Genomic DNA, 24,605 nt, shown 5'->3' on the forward strand with positions numbered 1-24,605 from the left:
TTCCGTTTTCAACAGATATCAAAAACAAAGGTCATTTTTGGATGGATGGATTTTTTGTGAATGTTTCTTCTTCTACATAAGATTTTAGTCATCTTTAGTTCATGTAATACTTTATTGTCAATGCACAAATTAAGTAACAGTAGTCTGAAACGTTATTGTTAATGCACAAATTAAGTAACAGTAGTCTGAAACGAAATGCTGTTTTACATCTAACCAGTGGTGCAAATAACTGACATGTCCAAATGGGCCTTGATGAAATGCGTCGCTAGACTGTTCATACACATTTTAACGGGCCAAAGTTGAAGAGCTGTTGTCCGTTATTGTTCGTGCAAATATAGGCTGATTCATGTTCCCTTGCATTGTGTAACTGAGGTCCATGGCTAGTCTGGCTTTCACCAGACCAAGCTCAATCTTTAAAAATAAATAGCGGGCAGATCAGGCTGGGTTCACCCAGCCTAGTCCATAGGCACCCGATATTGTTTAATTTTCCGATTGAGATATCCACGCTCTGGCTATTCTAAATGCAAAATGCATCAGGGAGTTATGACAAAACTGTAACTAACAAACTAGATCCTAATAGAAAGCTGTTAGCTTCCCTAAGCTACAGGTAGGCTTATAAGGTAGGCCTATTTACAACATAAATTGTCAATAGGCTATGCTGGCGACACAAATAAAATCTTCTTTGAAACCAATGGCTTACGCCTTTACAGTATCAAGCCGGACTTAAACTGCCATATCGCGGCTTAAAAGTTGTAATAAAATTCACGCAGCTCCATGAGTCAAGGAAAGCGAATGAAGTAGCCACTTCTAAATGGGACCCACTACACAGTAGCTTAAGGTGTGTTGCTAAAGCAGCCATAATGAATTGGATACTTCACACACACGTGCTTTTTAATTTCACAGACTACAACTACCAAGCTGGAATCAAAGCACATCGATTCCCCTCTCACACCCTGCACGCACTTAAAACAAAATAAACAGGCGCCTCAGTCTCACGATGTATAGGCAAAACTGTATCAGACCGGTGTAACGTTGGTAAATCTTCCATTGCACAGAATGATTTTTGTAGCACGTGCAACAAATGACAGTCGAAAGATACAATTACAGTGCTGCTATCAATTTGTTTGGTATAACCGCATTTATAGTTTTCTACAAATGTAATCAATCAAATTGGCCTCCATCACTCAACCAACGCTTAACGTAACATTACCTAGGTCCTTATTGATATTATAAGAATAACGCATTACCGCAGTAAAACCAAGCATGTCCGATAAACATCCTCAGATTTATTTCGGCTTCAAGAAGAAATGGAATTACATTTCATGTGAACATCGCCCTATCCTTATTAGGCGTTCTCTTGGTAAACTACAGTCCTTGTAGGAAGCGTCCATTGTTTTTCCAACCCACTTTTAACTTCCAACAAAATTACGTCGACAACGACTACTTATCGCCAATACTGGAAATGCAGCCATGATGATGATGATGATGAATATTTATTTTGGCTTTCTTTTAATCCTACTGAATTTGTAATTATGTGTCGGCAGTTCTAATACCGATAGTATGTGGGTGCCTGTGTGTGTGTGTGCATGTGTATATGTGTGCAGCGCCATCTACAGGCCAATGAGTGTACAGTCACTAAAAGGGGGTGCAAATCACAAATGAGTGATTATGGGCCAGATTGATGTGGGCCCTTGAGACCCTTGAGGCCCTTGCTACGGTTCAGGTAGTTATTTAGGAAAAACTGCTTTTTTTTGTTCGGGGGCTCAGCACGGGGAGGGGGGGGGTTGTGGCCCCCGGGGATGAAACTAAATTTTTCCGTAAAAGTCTAGTGGGGCTACATACCCACCAAATGTCATGTGGTTCGGTGTCCCGGGTATCGTTGACCAAAAATAGTAGATGACGGGAAAAAAAAAACAACTTTGACAGTCCCTTAATGACCGCTTTGCGAGCGGCGGTCATAATAAGACCAAAAAAACAAGTGAAGTAATAAAACTTATGTATAAATTGAAATAATCATTAAAGCAAATATACACCAAAAGGCAAAGGGAAACAGAAAGGGAATAACAAGCTAAACAAACAAGAAATAGCAGTGAGTCACACATTGGACCATTAACAGAAAAACAGCATTAAATCCAGACCACTTGCAGCAGGGGCAGACACAGAATGCGCAAAATGTAGAACGTACCCGTCTACTCCCACAATCAGAATTGAAATAGAGCAGGTGATCAGCTGTCGGCTTCAAACCAAAGAGCCTATCATAAGGCTCATCTAGTAGGCTCAGACTGGTGACAGCCAACCAGAGTGCCCAAATCATACACATATGGGAAAAAAGGGAGCCCAGCCGACTGTGTGTCATTCACAGCTAAATTCAAAAGGACAGGCAACCATGAAATAACAAAAACAGAAACTTAAGCCTATTTTTGCCTCGACTAAAATGAAAGCAAAATATATTAAAACAAATATGATAATGGTATATGAAATATACACTCCAATTATGTGTTTTTTTTCCAGCTCATCCAGGTCATCAATAATTGTAGCTGTCTTTCCTCATTTCAGTATTGTAAAGTATATAATATCCAATGTTATATTAAAGCCAATAGTGCTCCTCTCTGGACTGGAATTGGAGTGACCAGTTGAGCTCTGTCAATATCAGGATGCAGTTTTAATGTTTAATTAAGTTAGTTAACTCATTCTGTTGTAGTATTACTGCTGCTGACACTTTAAACAGCGATCATTATGTGATAACACACCATCACTGTATGGAGTCCATCTTCAGTCACAGGAACAGCCCCATGCTGTTTAAGTCCATGTAATCTCACCATGTTCCATTTCTCCACCATTATGCACTCCTCCGCCCAGCTCTCACTCCCTGTCCTCCGTCTCTCTGTTCTCTTTTGTCCTCTCTTGTTCTCTCTCTCCTCTCTTGTTCTCTCTCTCCTCTCTTGTTCTCTCTCTCCTCTCAGGAGCGGGTGTTCCTCACCATATCCAATTACATCTTCACCGCCATCTTTGTAGGGGAGATGACACTCAAGGTAAGTGTGTGTGTGTGTGTGTGTGTGTGTCCATATGTGTGTGTATGTGTGTGTGTGTGTGTGTGTGTGTGTGTTGGGGGGGTTGCAATGTCCTACAGGGAGGCACAGCTCCAGATGTGGGGTTAGGGTGTGGGAGGAGGAGAAAGGGTGCGGGGAGATGTTTGCAAACAATTACCTCCTCTGTGAGCTCACAAGTCACGTCTGATTTCACCCCGGGGTGCATCTCCGGAGTATCATCATCGTTGTCGTCCCTGTGCGCCCCCCAGGTGCTGACCTCAGTATTGCATTTGCTGTCACTTTCAAGTTTCAAACATCTGTGTGCAAATACGCCTTAATTTTATGTGACATCATAGTCGACTCTCTCTCTCCCTTACTCTCTCTCTCTCTTTCTCTCTCTCTCTCTCTCTCTCTCTCTCTCTCTCTGTATCTCTCTATCTCTGTCTCATAGCATTGGGGTGGGGGTGTGGGCTGCAATGCTGGTATGCCCTCTCTGTCCCTCTCATGATGAGCAATTAAGCAATGATATTAATTAGCGTCCGTTTCCTCTTTCAGGCGCAATCTCCCCATCGCTCCCATCCATTCAGCTGGGAGCGCTTGGCACTTGTGGCCCATCAATTATGTAACCCAATCAATTATTAAACCAGTAGAGCAGACGAGAGAGAGGCTCGTCAGAACTGCTAGCCAGACGACACACAGACACAGCCTGTGTGTGTTTGTGCATGTGCTTAGAGGAAGGAGAGAAGACAGAGAGAGAGAGAGAGAGAGAGAGAGAGAGAGAGAGAGAGAGAGAGAGAGAGATTGTCTGCTTTGTACACACCCCATATTACTCTCTGTGCAGGGACCTCTCTAACTCTTAATCCTTTATGCATGGCAGTACTCATAACCATTTGTAGGGGTTTCTGGTCAAATGTGGAACAGTGGACGTTAGCCGACCACCATTAGTTTAGCTATTTTGCTCTCAGTCTTCTGCTGCATTAAACAGGCAATTATTCTCTGATTATGCAGGTCATGCCAGATTAGATCCATGGCTTGTCAGTGACTTTTCTCATAGTCTATTTCTTACTAAATGCTCCAAGACTATTTGTCCAGTTAGTGTGAAATTTGGCATATGCAGCCTGCAGCCTGACTTTATCAAATGTGCCAAAGGTGCCAATGCTAGTGCTATATAGCTCCAAGGCATTACTATACAAACACACTTAAGCAGCTCTCCTGAGCATCCACAACTACCTACTTCACTAGGATACCCAGTAATGCTTGAGTCTCTTCTCTTAAAAGCCAGGATCAAATATTGGGTAAAATCCATGTTCTAGACCACCATTGGTTAATAGATAGCCTCTTCTGTGGAAGGCATTCAGTAAATCTTTGTTTGGAACTGGAATTCCGTTCTTGTTTTTGTTTCGGTAGCCCTGACATGCAGACAAGCCAGCAACAGGTATATTGGTTTGAAACAACTGGATTCTACAGTTTTACTAAAGACTGGATACTACACAAAGCTCATCTGGCCTCTCCCGTAGTCCAATCAATTTTAATGAAGCTTAGTTGTGTTTGAAACTCACATTTTGGTTCTCAGGAAGTCATGAGTAAGTCTTTTCTTGCAGGGATGTGGTCACATGTTAGCACTCTGATCTTGTAGTTGCGTTTGATTTTGGATATTATACCCATTCTGAACATCCTCTATTTTTTCCCATCTTGTGTGAACTACACACAGTGTTGGGCACAGTTCTCTCATCTTGACTCACACTCCAAATGAGATGGCATGGTCCTCGCAGGGGCTCCTCGAGCCTAGGCATCACACAGTGTCCACTCTTTACATCAGTCCACAGGCCGTCGTTTGAAACCACAACGAAAGAAAAGAGAGCGCACAGCTGAGTCTCTTTACTCCTCCTTCCCCCTGTCTGAGAACGAGAAGATGAAACGGTGCCCTGTGGTCATATGAGGACATCTGAAGCGCCGCTGTAGTCCAGGAAGCAGCGCTTATGTTCAGCTGTGTGTGTGGGTGTGTGTGTATGTGTGTTTGGGGTTGGGGGGGGGGGGGGGGCAGCTATCTATTTTGAGGCTACGCTGTGTGTTGTTAGTGAGGCTTAACTCTAGGGAGCAGGTGCAGCAGTGTCAAAGAAATGCAGACCATTATCAGTCTGGTGTGTGTGTGTGTGTGTGTGTGTGTGAGAGAGTGAGAGAGAGAGAGCGAGAGAAAAAAAGAGTGTGTGGGTCTATGTGTATGTGTGTGGGAGAGATAAAGACAGAGAAGAAGAATGTAGTGGCAAGACAGGGAAGAGGGAAGAGAGGAAAGAAGGGAAGTGTGAGATAGAGAGAGAGAGAGAGAGAGACAGAAAGGAAGAATGAGAGGATGATGTAGTGGTCGTAAACATAGCAGACTTCAGTGGCAGCTCACCGTCTGTGTTGCTGCCGCTGCTCAGCTGCGTAGGGTCAGTGGCCCGGCCTCACCCAGACTGGCCCGCTCGGCCCTCACCCGCACCCTCTCCGTGTCACTCGTCTCGTTAGCGTCACCCGTCTCTGCCCACACCACGCGGCCGCAGGACCCCACAGCTGCCCCTACACTTCCCTCTCCTCTCCCTCATATATCTCTTCTTCCCTTGCCCTTCTCTTTCCCTCTCTTCCATCGTTGCTCCCTTACTCTCCTCTCGGCTTGCTGGCGCTCGCTCTCTTTTTTTTTTGGCTACATTGTCCTAATTTGGTCTCTCTCTTCCCACCACCTCTTTCATCTCTCTCTTCCTGTTCTCATTTCAGCTCAATTCTCCGTGTCCAAGCTGAGGTTTCGTAATAATTAGTTTGGTCCGAGGCGGATACGTGAAGACATTTGAGCTACATTTGATATTAGCTGAAAAATGTAATGGGCATTGTTAGTCGGTTTAACACTCTTGTAGTGTTAAAGGTTAATCATTTTGAGGTATAATAGGTATAATTTTGCCCAGATAAGACACATCTTGTATTAACCATACTATGGTGACTTTTTGCCACAAAAAAAACCCACAATCCATGTGGCAACCAGCTTTGTGCCTCTTTTTGTGGACCCCGCTATTCTTTAATTTTACAGCATTCATTGACTTCATTCATTGACTTCATTCATTGACTTTTATTTTACAACATTCATCAATTCGTGCATGCATGCCCTTGTCATAATGCCATTGTCATAATGCCATCAGCACTTTCTTAATACTCATACAAAGGATATATAGCCACTCTCAGAGTGAATAAAATCTACAGAAACTTTCATATGATACTAAATGCCTTGTGGCTGTGGTACACACAGACATAAACATAAAGGCAATCAGAAAGAAGAATGAAGAAAGAAAAAAAAAATGCATTAGCATATATATTCCCTGCCCCATGTAGTAACCTTATAGCTGATGACATTTTGCTAAATCTATATATAAACCTTGGTTAATAGGCAGGAACTTATTGTACATCTGAATTAACCTGATCTAAACATTTTTAATTTATAACACGTGTGTAATGCATATACTGATGGCTCTGTGATCAGGGAGATTCATTTTGAATATAGACCGGTCATTTGTCTTAACATTGATAATAATGTATTGATTATATCCCACTTTATTACAGTTCAGATTGACTCTGAAACATTGTGCCCCAGCTATATGCACTGCTGACGTCTGCATTACCACAATCAAAGTTTCCATCTCAGTCTGTCAGTGTGGGTCATACCATGGCATGTGTTTGATTCTGGTTTATGACTATATTGTAGCCAACGGATGAAATTGGCCACTAACTGCTGTTAACTCCCTCCTGATGGTCATCTCCCCTGTGCAGGTGGTGTCAATGGGGCTGTATCTGGGCGAGCAGGCCTACCTCCGTAGCAGCTGGAACGTTCTAGATGGCTTCTTGGTCTTTGTATCGCTCATCGACATTGTGGTTTCCATGGCGGGCGGGGCCAAGATTCTAGGTGTGCTGCGGGTACTCCGGCTCCTCCGGACACTGCGCCCCCTTAGGTACTATGGGGTTACTGCAGCTTTCATTATGTGGCCCCAGTGCCAATTACACTGTGGCGCCAGCATGTCTAATTAACCAATAGACCCTTTCAACAATAAAAACAAAAACAATGCTTGAACATTCTATTTGGGCCCCAATCTACTTCCTCTGCATTAAGATAACATATGGAATGTTAAAAAGGAAGTCTTGTGGGGCCAACTATGATGCTGATAATGGAACTCTCTTGAAAGGGTCCATAGTGCACAACATACATTACATCTAGTCAGTACACATGGGCCTACATGTTACCATTACTGTTTCAAAATATAAACATACTCTTGCCCCTTCATCCAGAGCACATTAAGCTCACAACATCAGATAAGCAGCTAATAATTTGAAATAGATGTTTTTGACCACACATGCTGACCCACGCAAAATGTATTGTAATTTCTTCTGGACTGTAGTAGTGTAATATTTAATATGATTTGTAAGATGCTTAACATAAAAGCCTCTGCTAAATAGCTCAACTTAAATATATTATAATTTAATCAACTCTAACATATCTCACATATTTCTTTGGCTGTCTTTGAGATTTCAAAGTGCAAACGTGTTGTTTGTGTCCATGTGTCTGTGTGTTGTGCTGCTGCTGCTGCTGCAGGGTTATCAGTCGAGCTCCGGGCCTGAAGCTGGTGGTCGAGACGCTGATCACTTCTCTGAAGCCCATTGGAAACATTGTGCTGATCTGCTGCGCTTTTTTCATCATCTTCGGCATCCTCGGAGTCCAGGTGAGCCTCAGGCGCTCTCTGCCTGTTTCTTTCCATCCTCTGCTATATATCTCTCTCTCTGTCTCTCTCTCTCTCTCTCTGTCTCTCTCTCTCTCTCTCTCTCTCTCTGTCTTTCTATCACATGCACACACACAGACAGACACCCACAGAGGTGCACTCCCACTCAACTGAATTGATAAAATGACTCAGTACCTACCAGGAGGATTTTACAGTGTTGTAAATTGAGTAAACAAGGCATTTGGAATCCCACTGACAGCTTTTTGTGGTGTGTGTGTGTGTGTGTGTGTGTGTGTGTGTGTGTGTGTGTGTGTGTGTGTGTGTGTGTGTGTTGTGCCTCACTAGCTTTTCAAAGGGAAGTTTTTTCACTGCCTGGGTCCAGATGTCAAAAACATCACCAACAAGTCCGACTGTCTCCTGGCCAATTACAAATGGGTCCATCACAAGTACAACTTTGACAACCTTGGGCAGGTTTGTCTTTCACTTTTACACTTTGAAGTCAGCAAATGGAGGAAATGCTTCATACATACAGCATGCTTGCTGTAGAGTACAGGCATTGTTTATGCCTCTTTCTGTGTATTTCATGTACATAACTCATACTAATGTAATGTAATTTTGCAGCCTGACATTACATTACACAGATCTTGTTACAGTGTAATTTAATTATTAAATCGAATGTTGCACTCTGAATACCAATGACAAGCATCACAATAATGCTTTACATAGGGATAGATTTAGGATTGGGGTTAATGTTATATAAACAAAGTTATGATACTGAACTAACTGCAACATATACAGTACAGTGCAAAAAAGGCCATAAAAATAATCAATCCAATAGTCTCTTCTTATGCTGGACTGTATTCTGATTATATGCTTTTTGTTTCTCATTCTCCATGGCCGTCTGCTTAGATTTGCATATCTGAGTCTTATTATGTATTGTACACACTCTCTCTATTGTGTGTTCCTGCTATTTTTCCTGCTACTGTAGTGTTCATCTATTCTGTATTGATCTCTTTGCTTTTTTCCTGTTCATGTTGCTTTCCAGTATGTCAATATAAAGTGATATGTTCTGTTTTTGCTTTACAATATACAGTATTTCCTCAGTTATGCTCCTGTTTATAATTTTTAGTCATGCACTGTCCCTGTTGTACCTGTTCAGGTGTGTGTGTGTGTGTGTGTGTGTGTGTGTGTGTGTGTGTGTGTGTGTGTGTGTGTGTGTGTGTGTGTGTGTGTGTGTGTGTGTGGCACATTTGTGTTTGTGTTACTTGGTCTCCTTGACTGCTCATTTTCCCCCATTCTCCTGTGTAGGCTCTGATGTCCCTGTTCGTCCTGGCCTCTAAAGATGGCTGGGTCAACATCATGTACCATGGCCTGGACGCTGTGGGTGTGGACCAGCAGGTGAGGCCTTAAAGATTCAATAAAGATGCTCTCTTTGGGCTGTATTTTGCACCCTGGCGCATGGCGTAAAACTCGTTTCCCCCTGAGCAAAGTTTAATTCCTTATTTTGCACGTTTATTTTTTAAACAATGTGCCCAGGGGTGTGGCAATTAACAACTTAGGGAGTGGCTTAGCGCATTGTCTAAAAATCGCTATTGTACACCTGGTCAAAAGTCTATGGCGAGTTATTTTATTATATATATTATATAATATATATATATATATATGTTATTTTAAGAGCACATTGTCAACAGTCACATTGGCGGGTGCACCTATCATCCATGAACGCACACCAGTGCACGTCCACGCAAAACATTACAAATTGCACGTTTACAATGGGAAACATAATTAGAATAAAGATATTACGAAATACTGTACATCGAATAGTTATTCACCATCATTTGCAAATTGGTAATGACGGTTAAAAGTGATTAGGGGAGAGGCGAGAGACACGTATGGAGCACAGCTGAAGACGCACTGTCACGAGATACAAGCAACTCCTCTGCAGCATAAATGTTTTTTATTCAGTCATTTGAGCAATATTAGGGTAAGTGTTGCTTTTTCCAGCCTATGTTTTCGATGGTAACCCATTATCAGTCAATAGTGAAAGTAACTGCATATAACTGTCTTGTCGTTGACTGACACCATGGTGAAGTTAGTTTCACTTTGCCAATGAGTTCAAATATGTGAAGGCTATGCTAGGTTTTAGTAAAGCATGGTTTAGTGGAATGACTATTCCATACGGTTTCGCAAGCAGCCTCCTTCAAATGCGCCGTTGAATGTCAAAATACCGATGCATTTATTTGACATCGCGCTTTGCGCCGGTAAAGGGAATGGCAGATGTCATTTTCATTGGTTTAAATGATGTTATACGCCCCAAACACACCCATATGACTGATTAAAAAACCTAGGAACACCTTGTTGCGCCATGCGCTCAACGTTTGATAACGAAAACCCTCCCAATGTGGACTGGACACATCCTACTAAATTTGAATAAGCTTTTGACGAGTGACGATGCACTTTTGACTGTCATGATGGGGCCCTTTATCTTTTAATGCTATTTTTGTCATTTACTTTGCAGCCCATCTCTTCTCTTGTCATTTGACCCCTTAAATTGCACATCTGACTGGAATATTGTTCTCCTACTAGTTGCTGCCCTACAGTATGTGTCAGATGCTCTCTCAGACATTCAGACTGTCTCTTTATGGCATTGTACTGCTGTGATCATGTGCATGAGTTTGTGTGTGTGTGTGTGTGTGTGTGGGAGAGAGAGAGAGAAAGGGTGAGAGAGAGTGTGGGGGGGGGGGGATACAGCGTCTGTGCATGTGTGTACTGCTCTCCACTTTTCCTGGTAATGGAAATATCACAAACAATAAGTCTGAACGACTTGTTTCACAATGACTTCATTTGGGGCCTCTCATCTCTGGCTGCAATGCTGACGCTCACTCACACACACACACACACACACACACACACACACACACACACACACACACACACACACACACACACACACACACAGATTGCTTCAGTGAGACGAGTTATACAGAGCCATGGATACCTCTCCCGCCACTCTGCTCTGGTTCCTGAGCCTGCATGGCTGCAGCTTATTTCTTATGATTACAGGGCTCAATATTTCCTCTGATTATATGTTTTGTCACATTACCCCCGCTCACTTGTTCTGATCTGGGAACATGAGACAAAAATATAAAATTGAAATGGATGCCTGAAATAGAAAAGAAACTTTTGGACTGAGATTTTGTGACTGAGATGTTCTAATCTTTTCTGATTAATCAGTGCAGACAGTAAAAGCAATGTGTGTGTGTGTGTGTGTGTGTGTGTGTGTGTGTGTGTGTGTGTGTTTGTGTGTGTGTGTGTGTGTGTGTGTGTGTGTGTGTGTGTGTGTGTGTGTGTGTGTGTGTGTGTGTGTGTTGTGTGTGTTCCTTCAGCCTGTGACCAACAACAACCCGTGGATGCTGCTCTACTTCATCTCGTTCCTGCTCATCGTCAGCTTCTTCGTGCTCAACATGTTCGTGGGCGTGGTGGTGGAGAACTTCCACAAGTGCCGCCAGCACCAGGAGGTGGAGGAGGCCAAGAGGAGGGAGGAGAAGAGGCTCCGCCGCATGGAGAAGAAGAGACGGAGTGAGTGGAGGGAGGAGGAGGAGGAAGAGGAGGAGGAGGAGGGGAAGATGTCAGAGCCAGTTTCCCCTTTTTTCAGCCTTTCCCATTGTTGGGCTTTAGCACTTTTTATTGTAGCGTATTATTCTCTGTTTGCTAAGTAGATTGCTTGATCCATAGAATCTCAATATACAGTACAGGCAAACAAACAGCTTTTAAAACTAGTGTGCAGCCAGAGTTATGAGAAAGAAATGTTGAGAACGCTGACAATGGGCCAAATGGAGAATGGAGAATAAGCGATCAATATGTAACCAAGAGCACAGTCAAAGGTGAAGTCCTGTGCTGGAACAATTAATTGCATATTAAAACATATTATTTAGCATATGCAGCTACCCGAGGCTCCTTGGGAGGTGAACTTCAGTGTGAGCAGCATGTTTTGTAGCCAACTGAGCCAGAGTACAGAGAAAGCAGACGGTGCAAAGACAGGTGGTCCTCACAGGCTAATACTGTACATGGCTTGTGCTGTTTGGCTATCCCTGTGTGAAGTCCTCACTTTTTTCTCTTGCACTCTCTCTGCGCTCTTCTGTAACGTCTGTGATGCTTGTCTTCATGACTCACCCTCTGTCTTCTTCCCCTACTTCTTGCTCCAGAGGCTCAGAAGTTGCCCTATTACTCCAGCTACAGCCCTGTGCGTCTGATGATCCACAACCTGTGCACCAGCCACTACCTGGACCTCTTCATCACCTTCATCATCTGCGTGAACGTGGTCACCATGTCCCTGGAGCACTACAGCCAGCCTCACGTAAGAGTCTAGCCCAGGGCCCAGGATGCCTGCCCTGGAGTTTTACTGGCCTGTGTGTGTGTGTGTGTGTGTGTGTGTGTGTGTGTGTGTGTGTGTGTGTGTGTGTCCTGTTCTCATTGAGTTTTGTCATATTTTCTTTAGTGTCTGCATGCCCTCTTCTGTCTAGTCCCTCTCACTCTCTTGAGTTCTGTCCAGCTGTCCGTCCAGTGTCTGTCTACTGTTTGCATTAGCCATCTTGTATGTGCAATCATGTGTGTGTGTGAGTGTGTGTGTGCATCTCTCCCTGTTCCTTCTCTCGTCTCTGTCTAGATCCTTGTCTGTTTGCCTGCCTGTCTGTCTTTCCACATCTGTGTGCTGAAATAAACATGTCAGTTAGCATGTAAGCATTTGTGTGGGGAGAAAGGATGACGGTGATTTTGTGTGGTGAATTGGTTGTTTTTTGTTGTTGTTGTTGTTTTGCATTTAGTGCTTGGTAGTGTTTGTCTTTTGGATGGTTGCGGTTCTGTTGTCAAACTGCATGTTCTGTCCTCCAAGTGTTTCTGCTGCTCAGCCCATCTCTCTGTGAACTATTCCTCTGCCTGCCATGCAGATCCTATAGCTCTGAGCTTTGTGTGTATTAGCACAAATCCAATAGATAGGGACATCTTATTTTTTGTCATGTGGTCCTGGAGCATTTGTAATTCTTCTCTCTATCTACTTCTTTCTTTCTTTCCCTCTCTCTGTCTCTCTCTCCCCCTCTTTCTCTGTCTCCCTCCTCTTTCACACCTGAAGTCCCTGGAGATAACACTGAAGTACTGCAATTATTTTTTCACCACAACCTTTGTGCTGGAGGCTGTTCTGAAGCTCATCGCCTTCGGAGTCCACCGCTTCTTCAAAGACAGGTACTGCCACTGAAGCACCAGCCCCCAGAACTCTAAAAAAACAGAGCCGTGCGCTCCTTCCTCTCCCTTTCCCTCTCTCTCTCTATCTCTCTCTCTCTTTCTCTCTCTCTCTGTCTCTCCCTCTCTTTCTCTGTTGTACCTCTAAATAGATGTATCACTGATAAATTAGAGGGAGATATTGCCAGTTGCACTGTCTGCCTTCCCCACTCTCCGACTGCAGCGCGCTCTAACTTGCTGTCAGCTTGTCTATTTATTTCTCTTTTATTTTCTATTATCTTCAATTTCCGATTGAAATGTAGAAATAAATTGCTTACCAGTGCTGGGAGAGGTCTCCCTTCCAACTGAGGCAAGAGGAAAGTTTAAACGAGTTGTTTATCACAGCTCTTTCAGGAAACACAACTCTGTCTCCTACACTCTATGGCATTCATCCAGTGAAACCACTCGAGCTCACTTGAATACTTTGGAGGGTAGCTACTCTGGCTTTATGCTGTGTCATCTGTTGCTATAGTAATAAAGAGTGTCAAATTAAAGTGTGTGAATCAAATGAATGTAGGATCTGTGCACGTCTAAGAAGCATTTTAATTTCATTAGACAAGACGGCAGTAAATGATTGATGGGATCAAATTAATTAAATCCGCTTCAGTTCATCAGGATTGGTTTACATAGAATTGAACTGAAAATTGGCATTGCATTAATTGAAATCAAAACGGAATAGAGTTTTGCAGTTTGCCTTCTAGCACTGTATTGGAGTCTTATATTGCTTTACTGTAACACAAGAGTCGCAGTCGCAATCGCAGTGTTTACAGGACATGCTTTCTTTAGTTTCTTCCATTAGAACAAAAAAAAATTAAATTTCCATTAGAACAAAAAAAAATTAAAAATACTGCACCGTTGTTTGACATATGGGCCAAACTGTAACTAAGAGCATCGGTTGGGACGGCAACAGGCTCATTCAGATGGTGACATATCAATGAGATGAATAGAAAGAGCAGTTTGGCCCCTGGGCACCGTTTAGAACTAGATAAATACAGCCTAATACTTTCTCCTCACACCTCCCGCATCGTGTTAGTCAGTGTCCCTGTGAGGAATGGTGCCTCCAAATTTAGTGTTGCCGTCTCCGTGGGGGAACAACACGCTGGCATAAAAAATGAGGACAGGATTTCAATATGGCATCAATGAGAGGCTAACCACAGTGAAAAGTGTGAGGAGCCCATGGAGAGCCTAAGAGGATAGAGGATTCAGGGATTAGTGTTTGGGCCAACCACTTGTCAAACGCATACACCAGGCTTACAGCGTGCAAAACGCTTGCATTGCATTCAGGGCATCGAGCGCTATAGTGTTTGTGCGTTCAGCCCCTCCTGGATCTCATGCTAATCGGACAGCTCAACGCTCCCACTCCCACTCTCTCTCTCTCTCTCTCTTTCTCTCTCTCTCTCTCTCTCTCTCTCTCTCTCTCTCTCCCAATCAACCTGTCCGTCCCTTCTGCAGGTGGAACCAGTTGGACCTGGCCATCGTGCTGCTGTCGGTGATGGGCATCATACTGGAGGAGATCGAGATCAGCGCCGCGCTGCCCATCAACCCCACCATCATCCGCATCATGAGGGTGCTACGCATAGCACGCGGTAAGGCCTTTTCACCATCACTGCCCCTTAGATGCCTGGTATGGTGCCCACCTTGGGTCTATGCCTCCCAGACCCTGGCATGACCAAGAGTATCAGCACAAACCCTCCTGTCACAGTTTTGCCCACCTCAGCTGCATGCCCCACAACCCTGTGCCATCCAGTGTCACCCTCACTAGATTCGGCGTCACCCCTGTTGGCCTGTGTCTAAAACAAGCTCCTCTGCGGCTGTAGCTACCCTTCTGGCTCTCTCAGAACGTCCTGTCTGTTCACGTTACTCCTTTTCTTTTTCAGTCAATGGCAGTTCTTCCTCTTTCTTTCGTGCATGCTTTATCAGTAATTCACTCTCCCTTTCAACCTGTTGTTTCTTTTATCTTATGTCTTTCTTTTTATCTCTGTCTTCCACTTTGGAACACACACATTTGCAAGAACCCCCCCACACACACACACACACACACACACACACACACACACACACATACACACATACACATATATATATATATATATCTTTATCACTCTCACAGTCTTTCTGTACATCTTTTCCCCTGGCTGCCTTTAATGTATGACTGTTGTCCTTGTGTCCCTAGTGCCTGGTCATTATGACGCTGTGGCAATATGAGCTGCACACACTAAAGCTCTATTAGGCCCAGATGATATTTTGTCCCCAGATTGATTTGTCAGCCTGGCTAATTCATCTCTACCCTCTCAACTGAAGGTGTCACTGCACCACAGTCGTGTTGCCGTCCTGTTTCTTGCACAGCTGTGTGTGTGTGAGAGTGTGAGTGTGTGTGCCCCAGCGCCTGAAGTGTTTTGTGTGCATGTGTCCTTATGTGTCTCTTCGTGTAGGTGTGTGAAATGTTTAATTTTAGCTGTGACCTTTGTCAAGAGCTTCATTACCTCCTTGGGCTGAAATTGAACCAGAGGGGATCCCTACAACTCTCCCATCCATAATCCCATGCCCTTTTGTCTCGATGTTCTCCATTCATAAAACCTCTCTCTCTCTCTCTCTCTCTCTCTCTCTCTCTCTCTCTCTCTCTCTCTCTCTCTCTCTCTCTCTCTCTCTCTCTCTCTCTCTCTTTCTCTTTCTCTCCTGCAGTGCTAAAGCTGTTGAAGATGGCTACTGGGATGAGAGCTCTTTTGGACACCGTGGTGCAAGCACTACCACAGGTGCTGTACATTCACCAATATTGTGGCTCAGACATTGTTATAGTTTCTTACCTGTGTAGTTCACCACTAACTGTAATTTCTGGAACTGGAACGGCAGTGAGTTTGAGTTTTAGAATGTGTATGCCAAATGGGTGGGTTTTTGGAGCCTTTCTGATGCAGGTTATATCTCAATATGAAACACATTGGACTTGCAATAACATTCTGTATCACAGAGAGCATTCCCAAGGGACCTTTTTCTATCTTTCTCAATCTTTGTATAGTTCTTTTTATCTACCTTTATCCCTTGCTGTGAGGGTTAAGGGTAGATCTGAAGGTCTGAAGGGCTATCACAGTTTTCTATCTCACAACAAAAAGGTGTTTAAAATTGCACAGGACATGTTAGATGTGGACAGATTAGAATTGAAAGTGCAACAGACATACAGTAAAGAGATACAGTACATTCTGTAGATATGAGAGACGTGAAGTGGTAGAGGGTCAACTCCGACATGAAACTCAGTCCAGTGATGTATAATTTGTCAGGCATGAACAGACAGACAGAGCCACAGACAGTACAGACTTCAGTGAGAGAGAGAGAGAGAGAGAGCAAGTGGGGGATTCTGAGAGAGCAAGGCGGCGGTGACGCATAGTTCTCCTCCCCCCTGCGTAAATATTGATCCCTCGATCATTAGTGGCGGGCTGCGTGCCTGATCTCGGCGGAATTGGGGGTGTAATTAACACGGCGCCTGATTAAGGAGGCTGCCACCGAGGCACGGGCGCGCACGCTAACCCCCAATAACATTACGACCCACGTCAGCGCTAGAGCTGATTCTGACGCCCGCTTACTGGCACGCCTCAGTCAGACTCCTGAGTGGCTGAGCAGTACAGCATCAGCTGTGCCATTCTGACTCTAGAACACGCCATCAGTACTGCTGTTCTAACTGCTACTTTAAGACCACACGGATACTGGGATGTACAGTAACTGATCTAGAGTCAGCTGCTTTGTCAGAGATACTTTGTCAGTCGAAGTGTCACTGATGGAGATATAACCATTATTAATAGCAATATGACCACCATTGATATGATGGGGCGTTACTAGCAGTGAGCTCCAAATAAGCTGATCATTGGAAAGATAGACTGCACAGACTCATTATTAAATTGTCTCTTAATGAGAGGGAAGACAGATATGCCTTTGTTCATTTCATGTTGACTCATCCTGCCTTTCTATGCTTTGACTGGTTGTGAATATCCATCCGGAAACCATCAGTCCTCCTCATAAAACTACTGTATGTAAAAGAAGTCCAAGAAGTATGTAGAACAGCCACTCTGTATCACTGAGATTTATAGCCAGTTTATTTTACTGTTATGTCAAGCAAGACTATATTGCAGGAGTTATCATCTGTGCACAGCTCTTTCAGTCTCCCCTTCATACTCCCCCTTCAAATCTCCTTTTTTTTTTTTTTTGCTTTTTACTACTTCACAAGATGTCAGCCAATTAGAGGGAAATGAGCCTCTGTGCGACACGTGGGGAGAGGTGCGCAATCCGGCTTCACCTCCAGCCACGACGGCTCATGGTGCCATTCAGCAGGGCATAAATGCCCTCACTGGTTCCCATTACCACCACACTAAAGACAAGGCCTTGTTTTATTTCACTTGCCGAGATGGGTCATAAAGCTCTCAGAATGGTGGGTGAAATTACTCAGTGGCCAACTTGGATCTTCTGATGCTGTACCAAAAGGCGACCTGTTTCAGTAGCTGACAAAATTGAACTTGTCTTATATTGGACCATTTTGGGGGAGTACACAATATTGCTGTGTGCATCCATGTAGGTTGCTGGCCTGTTTTCGTATTGCTGTTCCCTTTAGTGTGTTGAATTTTATATTTTCCCAAGTAGTATATTAGCAAAGGAGTTCTGTATCAATAAAAGCTAATCTTTTTCCATCTATCCTCCTGTCTCCAGCTGAGCTTTGCTTTTATCTTTAGGCCCATTGAGTGAGCACAGACATTTTGGCGAGGCTCCAGGCAGTGCAAGTGTTGTCTTTGGGCTGTGGCTGAGCTTGTTAATATGCATGCCGGGGCTTGACTCAACTGCTCTGAGAAGCAGGTCACCTCACCCATGAAATAGGTTAATTCAGATTCATTTTAATGCCTCTGACACCAACGTTGGAGCAGGTGACAGAGGTGCGCTATTAAATCGCTGCTCGATCACGCTTCGCTAGCCGTCCGAGCGCTAGTAAATGTTGCGGGGATATCGGAGTTGTAATTCATAGTGGGCTATCACATTATTACCACGTGTGTAAACTGTTTAAATTGATATTGAAATTGTGTCCAGCCGTTCGGAGACATAGACACTGTAAATGGTATCAGAGGCAGCTAATTGAATGATCCCCTCCGCCTCCTCTCCACCCTTAGGTGGGGAACCTGGGCCTCCTCTTCATGCTCCTCTTCTTCATCTATGCCGCTCTGGGAGTGGAGCTCTTTGGAGAACTGGGTGAGTCACAACACCATCTTCTCTGCGTGTTCATGTTCATTTGTTTACAGAGCTTACAGAAACATCAATCATGCCTGCAGTCAAAACAGCAACAAACAAACCACCATGTTGTTCTTTGTGCAGGTGTATGTTTTGTCTGGAGTCTGGACTGACTGTTTGTATGTGTTACCGTCTCACTCTCTGTCTGTCTGTCTCTCTCTCTCTCTCTCTCTCTCTCTCTCTCTCTCTCTAACTCAGTCTGTAATGAGGAGTATCGCTGTGAGGGGATGAGCCGACACGCCACCTTTGAGAACTTTGGAATGGCTTTCCTCACCCTCTTCCAGGTTTCCACTGGGGACAACTGGAACGGCATCATGAAGGTAGTGATTTTTTTCTTTGATGTCCAGCTGTAACCCCAAAACAAGATTTTGTTTAAGTCAGTAGCCCTCAGTTTGCTATCCCCTCCTTCTATGTGCAGTATATTGTGTGGATTTGTGTATAGTGTGTACATGAATAATTCATTGTAAATTGACATGGTGTTTGTAGATAGATGTAGGACTGGCCCATGCATTTTAGTTATTTTATGATTTTTTTTTATGAGTCTCTCTCTTACTCCAACTCACTCTCTTTGTTTTTATTGAATGTCACCCTCTCTCTCTGGCTCGTTCCCTCTCATCACGTCTCATCACGTTGTAGCAGGCAGCTCACTGCGCCGTGATTAGTGTGTGCTTCACCTCACTGTGTGTTCACTGTGTGCTGTTTGCGTTTCACTAATTCACCGATTGGGTTAAATGCAGAGACCAAATTTCCCTCAAGGGATCAAAAAAGTATATACCGTATACTTATACTTATATCATCCCCATCACACTCTGTCACTTTCTCTTTTTTGTGGAACTAGAGTATAGATGATAAAAAAACAATGACATCCAATGACAGCTCTTGACCCTGTGCCAGAGTTTTTTCCTTTTATCAGTCCTATAGCACTTTTATGGCATGATGACAGAGGACTTGCCAGCTCAGCATATCCATACCCTTTCATTTAAATGGGCCCTTTATGTGCAAAAGTATAGCTTGCAAATGCCTCGCACTCAGAGAATGCCACGTGATAGAGGGTGGCAGGGCCTGGCACTTATCATGTACGACCTGCTTCATAGATGACCGCGCTCACTGAAGCGAACACAGCCCGTGTCTGGCCACGAAAGACCATAATCAGGGCTGGAAAATTACAAGGCCAAGCTCACACGTATTTCCGGCAAAAACAACCCCCCCCCCCGCTCGCTAGCAAGTCGGCAAGCATGGCAAACAAATCATAATTACCTTGAGTTGAGGTTCAGACGTAGCAGTGCGATGAAAAACGAGCAGCATAAAATAGCTGCTGCGTCAGAAAAGTCATCAGCACACTCTCAGCGAGCGCCCATTGTTCACAGTGACTAATGGTAGTGCATCCTAATTGAGTGCAAGCTCAATGCATGTTACAGGAGGAAACAACAACACCATAAGATGGACAACTACGGCTGTCAACTAACATCAGTAACCACACTCTGTTTTCTTTCTATCGTTTTCCCCCCGTATATTTGATGACTATGGTGGCCCCCTCAGGACACTCTGCGCGAGTGCCCGCCAGGCACGGAGTACACGTGCAACCCCAGCCTGCAGTTCATCTCGCCCATGTACTTTGTGAGCTTCGTGCTGACGGCGCAGTTCGTGCTCATCAACGTGGTGGTGGCCGTGCTCATGAAGCACCTGGACGACTCCAACAAGGAGGCGGCTGAGGAAGCCGAGATGGACGCCGAGATCGAGCTGGAGATGGCACAGGCCACCCTCTGCTGCATGGGTGGCGCACCCGGAGTGGCCGGGGGCAACAAGGGCCGGACTGACCAGTGCGGACTACCGGGGCCCAGCACCGGTCCCCACACCCATTCAGCCACCCCACACGCCAGCCCCCGCGAGCCCCGCGGTGACCCGCACCGGATCTACTCACCTGCCCAGGTATACTGCTGGAGGCCGACTGGGGGAAGGGAGGGGGGGGGTTGGGGTAGGGGTTGTGAGGGTTGCTTAAGGGGCAAGATTGAGAGAGATGTTTTTGTTCCTGGGCTGATGACTTAGAGTCGGAGAATGGTTATGAGTGAAGAGTAAAACTGATGAATTACAATTAAAAGAATAGATTAGAGATAGAAAGAGAGAGAGAGAGAGAGAGAATGGGTGAGAATAAAGAGAGACAGAGATTGGGTAGGATATTGGGGTGTTTTCATCACTGCAACTTGTGTTGCTGCAGTGATATTCTATCTCCATGGCAACATTTGATTGTGAGTTTTTGTGTGTGTAGATGTGTGTGTCTATGTGCGTGTGTGTGTGTGTGTGTGTGTGTGTGTGTGTGTGTGTGTGTGTGTGTTTGGGAGGGTGTGTCACCATGACCCATGAACACAATGAACTACAATTAATCTCCTCTCTAATGAAGTTCTGCACCAGATATTGACCCGCAAAATTGGATCCATCATGCAAATCTCTCTGCATTACCGCAGGACATGAGTCGACTCATCTCTGCATGCTCACACACATGGTGACACACTCACCCTTTCTTCTCTCTCTCTCTCTCTCCCTCTCTCCCTCTCTCTCTCTCTCTCTCTCTCTCTCTCTCTTCTCTTTCCATCTCTTTCCATCTCTTCCTCCTTTCACCTACGCACACATACAAACACAAGCCCACCTAGATGAGAGATGCTAAAAATAGCAGGAGACAAACATACGCTAGCTTAGACAGACTGTTAGAGAGAAGATAACACACACAAACACAAGGACACAAATACACAAACAAACACACACGCTCACGCACAGACTGATGACTCACTGTCATGTGGCTTGCCACCTTTGCTGAGCTATAATTGTCTTTACCTGTCTGTTTTTAGCCTGTTGTGCTTATGTAACTCACTGGCAGAGAGAGAAAGAAGGACAAAGTGTAGGAAAGAGACGATGGAAATTAGAGGGAGAGGGAGGTTTTGGAGATAGAGGAAAGAAGGGAAGAGAAAGAAAGAAGAGAGACAGAGAGAGAGAGAGAGACCATGACACAGGAGAAGAAGGAGAAGGAAGGAGAGGATTTTTTGGGGAGGGTTGGTGATCTGAGTTTTCAATCACCGCAGTGCTGGGACCATGACCACTGATCCACTGAGCAAGCCGCTTCCTTCCTCCCAAGATGCTGTCAGAGGGACGGGAGGGGGGAATCATTTACAGGCAAAATGAAAAGGGAGGGGGGCTTTAGCAGCAGAGGGAGCGATGGGAGGCAGGCAACGAAACAAAATGAAAAGCGATGAGGGGGTGATGATGGGATTCTGGTGCAGCCAAGCGTTGTGGTTCAGATGGTTCCCTTCCAATTGAATATAGAGAAGACACTCATGGAGGAGTGAATATGTATGGGGTTTAAAACATGCTAATGAATACAGACTTAAATTGCCACACAAGGTTAAGTGAGGTTGAGAGAATGTGCTGATGATTGTTGAGCTTAGAGCAACAGCAGTTGTTGTATCTCTCATTTGAAACTGGTGAATAAAACCTTGCCGATGTTACTTTGCGTCTAGGCTAGGCTAGTTATCCTTATTCAACACATGCATTCATCCTTCTCAACCTGTTGATTCTCTCTCTCTCTCTCTCTCTCTCTCTCTCTTCTCTCTTTCTTTCTTTCTTTGGTTCTTCTTCTTGAGTTTCCATGTGTGTGTGTGGGGGTGGGTGTGGGTGTGCACGCACGTCCTTCTGTGCATGCGTGTGTGTGTGTGTGTGTGTGTGTTGAACAGAGACAGAGGGAAGACAGATGGGAATGGATTGAATAGCAGTCAGCCATTTGACAGACAAGCATTGCTGAAAGTAAGGAGGGTGGAGGGAGGACGAGGGTTGACCGGAAGGCACTGGGTTGTGGTCAAAACAGCGAGAGAATCAGGGGCTCAGGCTGATTCAGAAGCGATGGGACTGTAGCTACAGCATCCCTGTGGAGCCGGTCTCTTATACAGATCAGGAGCACTGCTCCATCTTAACCCACACACAAAACTTACATGTACCTACTTTATCCACTTCTGAAATGCTCAGGTGAATGTATGCTCAGGTGAATGTATGCTCACGTGAATATTTGTTCAGGTGAATGTATTGCTCAGATGAATGTATGCTCAAGTGAATGTATGCTCAGGTGAATGTATTGCTCAGATAAATGCTCATCACTAAATGCGTTTTGGCCTGCTCAGAACCTATAATGCCATCACCTGCTTTCAACTTCAGGCCGTTTTCTGACCAACACAAACAATCATGAAGAATGATTGAGTGCTGAATCATCAAATTACAAATATCAATTTTGACATTTTCAAGACATGAATTACTTTGGAAAAGCAGAGAGAGAGAGAGATGCTTAAAGGGAGAGAGAGTGATTAGTAGTGAAGTAGAGAAAGTCAGGCAGAAAGAGTGAGAGATTGAAAGTGAATGAGAGTGAAGGAAAGAGAAAGAGAGAGAGAGAGAGAGAGAGAGAGAGAGAGAGAGAGAGGCCTTAGTGAGGGAGATTATGGGTTCACTGCGAAGGCATCTGCTGTGCCATGTGTTACGCTCCGATTTGCCACAGGGCTCGCAGATAGGGAATTCTCTCTCTCTCTGTCTCTCTCTATCCTTCTCTTAGTGAGTAGGCCTCGGACAGGCAGCAGGTGGAAACACTCCCCATGAATGGCTAGAACAGGAACCCCACCTGTGCACAGTGGGGACAGCCACTACATCACCCATATGCCGAGCAGTGGGCGAGAGCTACACCACCCATATGCTTATGTGCTGATGAAAAGGGGCATTATCCACATGCTGCGCTTATTGAGAGGCAGTTTATCGGCACCGGGCGCTCCTAGAGAATGTTCACATCACTCGAACTCATGTTGCACAGACACTGGCTGCCAGGTTTTATCCTACGTCGTTTCCTAGAGAGGGAAGTGCAACATTTGACTGTTCAAGCAGTTGTCAGCCATCCATTCTACAGACAGGTTTATTTTAATTGTAGTGTTTTGTCCAAGCTTATCAGTATGTGTATGTCTTTGGTGTTATTCCAGCTACAGTAGCTATGCATGTGCATCCACATTTTGTATTTTTATATACAGCTCAATCTGCAGTTACCTTATCTAATTTATAGTGTTAAATAAGGTTGGGGTAGAAGACTTGAGGCATAGAATATCTTATAGGCATTAAAATATAATTCAGTAGGAGTGTGCTGTCCTCAGTAACCGTCGGCTGTTGAATCGCAAGTAAAGAGTGGTATCTCAGCGCAGCCTGAAGCAATCCCAGATTGCACATTCGTTGGTGGACACCCAGGTGCTGTCAAAGGCTCAAGGGTGTCGCAAGTCTCTATATTTTTTAATAAATCCACACTAAAAGAGTCACTCTGTCAATTGTATTTATACTTTTGACTTTATTTCTTATTCTTATGTTGTTTAGATAACTCAGTATGCCCGAGAGGCATTTTGGCGCCTCCCAGGCTCCCCAACTGTGAGAAATCCTAATCTGCTTTAACATTTTATCAAGGGCTTATCTTAAAAAGCCCTCCACTGTGTTACCCATGCTTCAGTTTTCTTCAGTTGTGATTTGAAAAACACATCACAATGGTTCCCTACCAATTGAGTATTTCACAATTACATCTGTGCTTGTGGCTTGAGATTTAAGGCAAGCACAAAATTATACACTGGAGAGGGCACTGATTGAGAAACGTTTTATCGTGCTGGTGAGAGACCTTTGAGTGGCTTTTTCAATCACCACCTCTTTAAATTGTCCCCTTCAGCAAACTGAGTATTGAATATTTTTGTAGTTGCAGTCAATCTATAATGCATTTTCCTTTCACCTTTGATGCACACAAGACCTTGACTCAGACATACATGCAAACCTAACATTAGTAAGAAACAACTCCCACCGGCAAACAAACAAGGCCCTAATACATGGTGGTGATTTGCAGGATTATGGACCAGCGTCTAAATGTGAGCGCATATCAATACTCTTCCCTGTTAACCCGGTGTCCCAGTCAAGCATTTTGCTTTTGTATGATATAAAAGCCTGTGGATCCCCATCATTTGTCCTGTAAAAGACCCGATGGATCTGAGGGAGGAATGAAGTGCTGATGTGTTTGTGGGTTCATCTGTGGAGCCGACAGGCCGAGCGCGGTCGGGGCTCAGAGGCTCTTTGAAGCTGAGGAGCGAAACGTGAGGCTGGAAGCTTTCTCTCAGGCGGTCATTAGCTGCACCGCCATAACAGCCAGGCAGGGCTGTCTATGCCTGATCCTGGATGCTCGTTAGGTGTGTGTGTGTGTGTGTGTGTGTGTGTGTGTGTGTGTGTGTGTGTGTGTGTGTGTGTGTGTGTGTGTGTGTGTGTGTGT

The 24,605-nt window shown here is 44.5% G+C and overlaps 1 protein-coding gene across 3 annotated transcripts in view; it reads left to right on the top strand.

Moving 5' to 3' along the window:
- Nucleotides 1–24,605, top strand: part of LOC125295565 (voltage-dependent T-type calcium channel subunit alpha-1I-like) — a 171,731-nt gene that overhangs the window by 131,391 nt on the left and 15,735 nt on the right. For all 3 annotated transcript variants that reach the window (XM_048244882.1, XM_048244883.1, XM_048244884.1), the window contains 13 exons: nucleotides 2,964–3,032; nucleotides 6,822–7,000; nucleotides 7,639–7,765; nucleotides 8,108–8,233; nucleotides 9,071–9,160; nucleotides 11,149–11,341; nucleotides 11,968–12,119; nucleotides 12,891–13,000; nucleotides 14,489–14,622; nucleotides 15,719–15,789; nucleotides 18,178–18,256; nucleotides 18,494–18,615; nucleotides 19,835–20,224. In XM_048244882.1, coding sequence (XP_048100839.1) covers nucleotides 2,964–3,032; nucleotides 6,822–7,000; nucleotides 7,639–7,765; nucleotides 8,108–8,233; nucleotides 9,071–9,160; nucleotides 11,149–11,341; nucleotides 11,968–12,119; nucleotides 12,891–13,000; nucleotides 14,489–14,622; nucleotides 15,719–15,789; nucleotides 18,178–18,256; nucleotides 18,494–18,615; nucleotides 19,835–20,224 — 1,842 coding nt within the window. The remainder of the gene's footprint in view (nucleotides 1–2,963; nucleotides 3,033–6,821; nucleotides 7,001–7,638; nucleotides 7,766–8,107; nucleotides 8,234–9,070; nucleotides 9,161–11,148; nucleotides 11,342–11,967; nucleotides 12,120–12,890; nucleotides 13,001–14,488; nucleotides 14,623–15,718; nucleotides 15,790–18,177; nucleotides 18,257–18,493; nucleotides 18,616–19,834; nucleotides 20,225–24,605) is intronic.

This window comes from Alosa alosa, chromosome 6 (assembly GCF_017589495.1).
Source record: "Alosa alosa isolate M-15738 ecotype Scorff River chromosome 6, AALO_Geno_1.1, whole genome shotgun sequence".
NCBI classification, from domain to species: Eukaryota; Metazoa; Chordata; class Actinopteri; order Clupeiformes; family Clupeidae; genus Alosa; species Alosa alosa.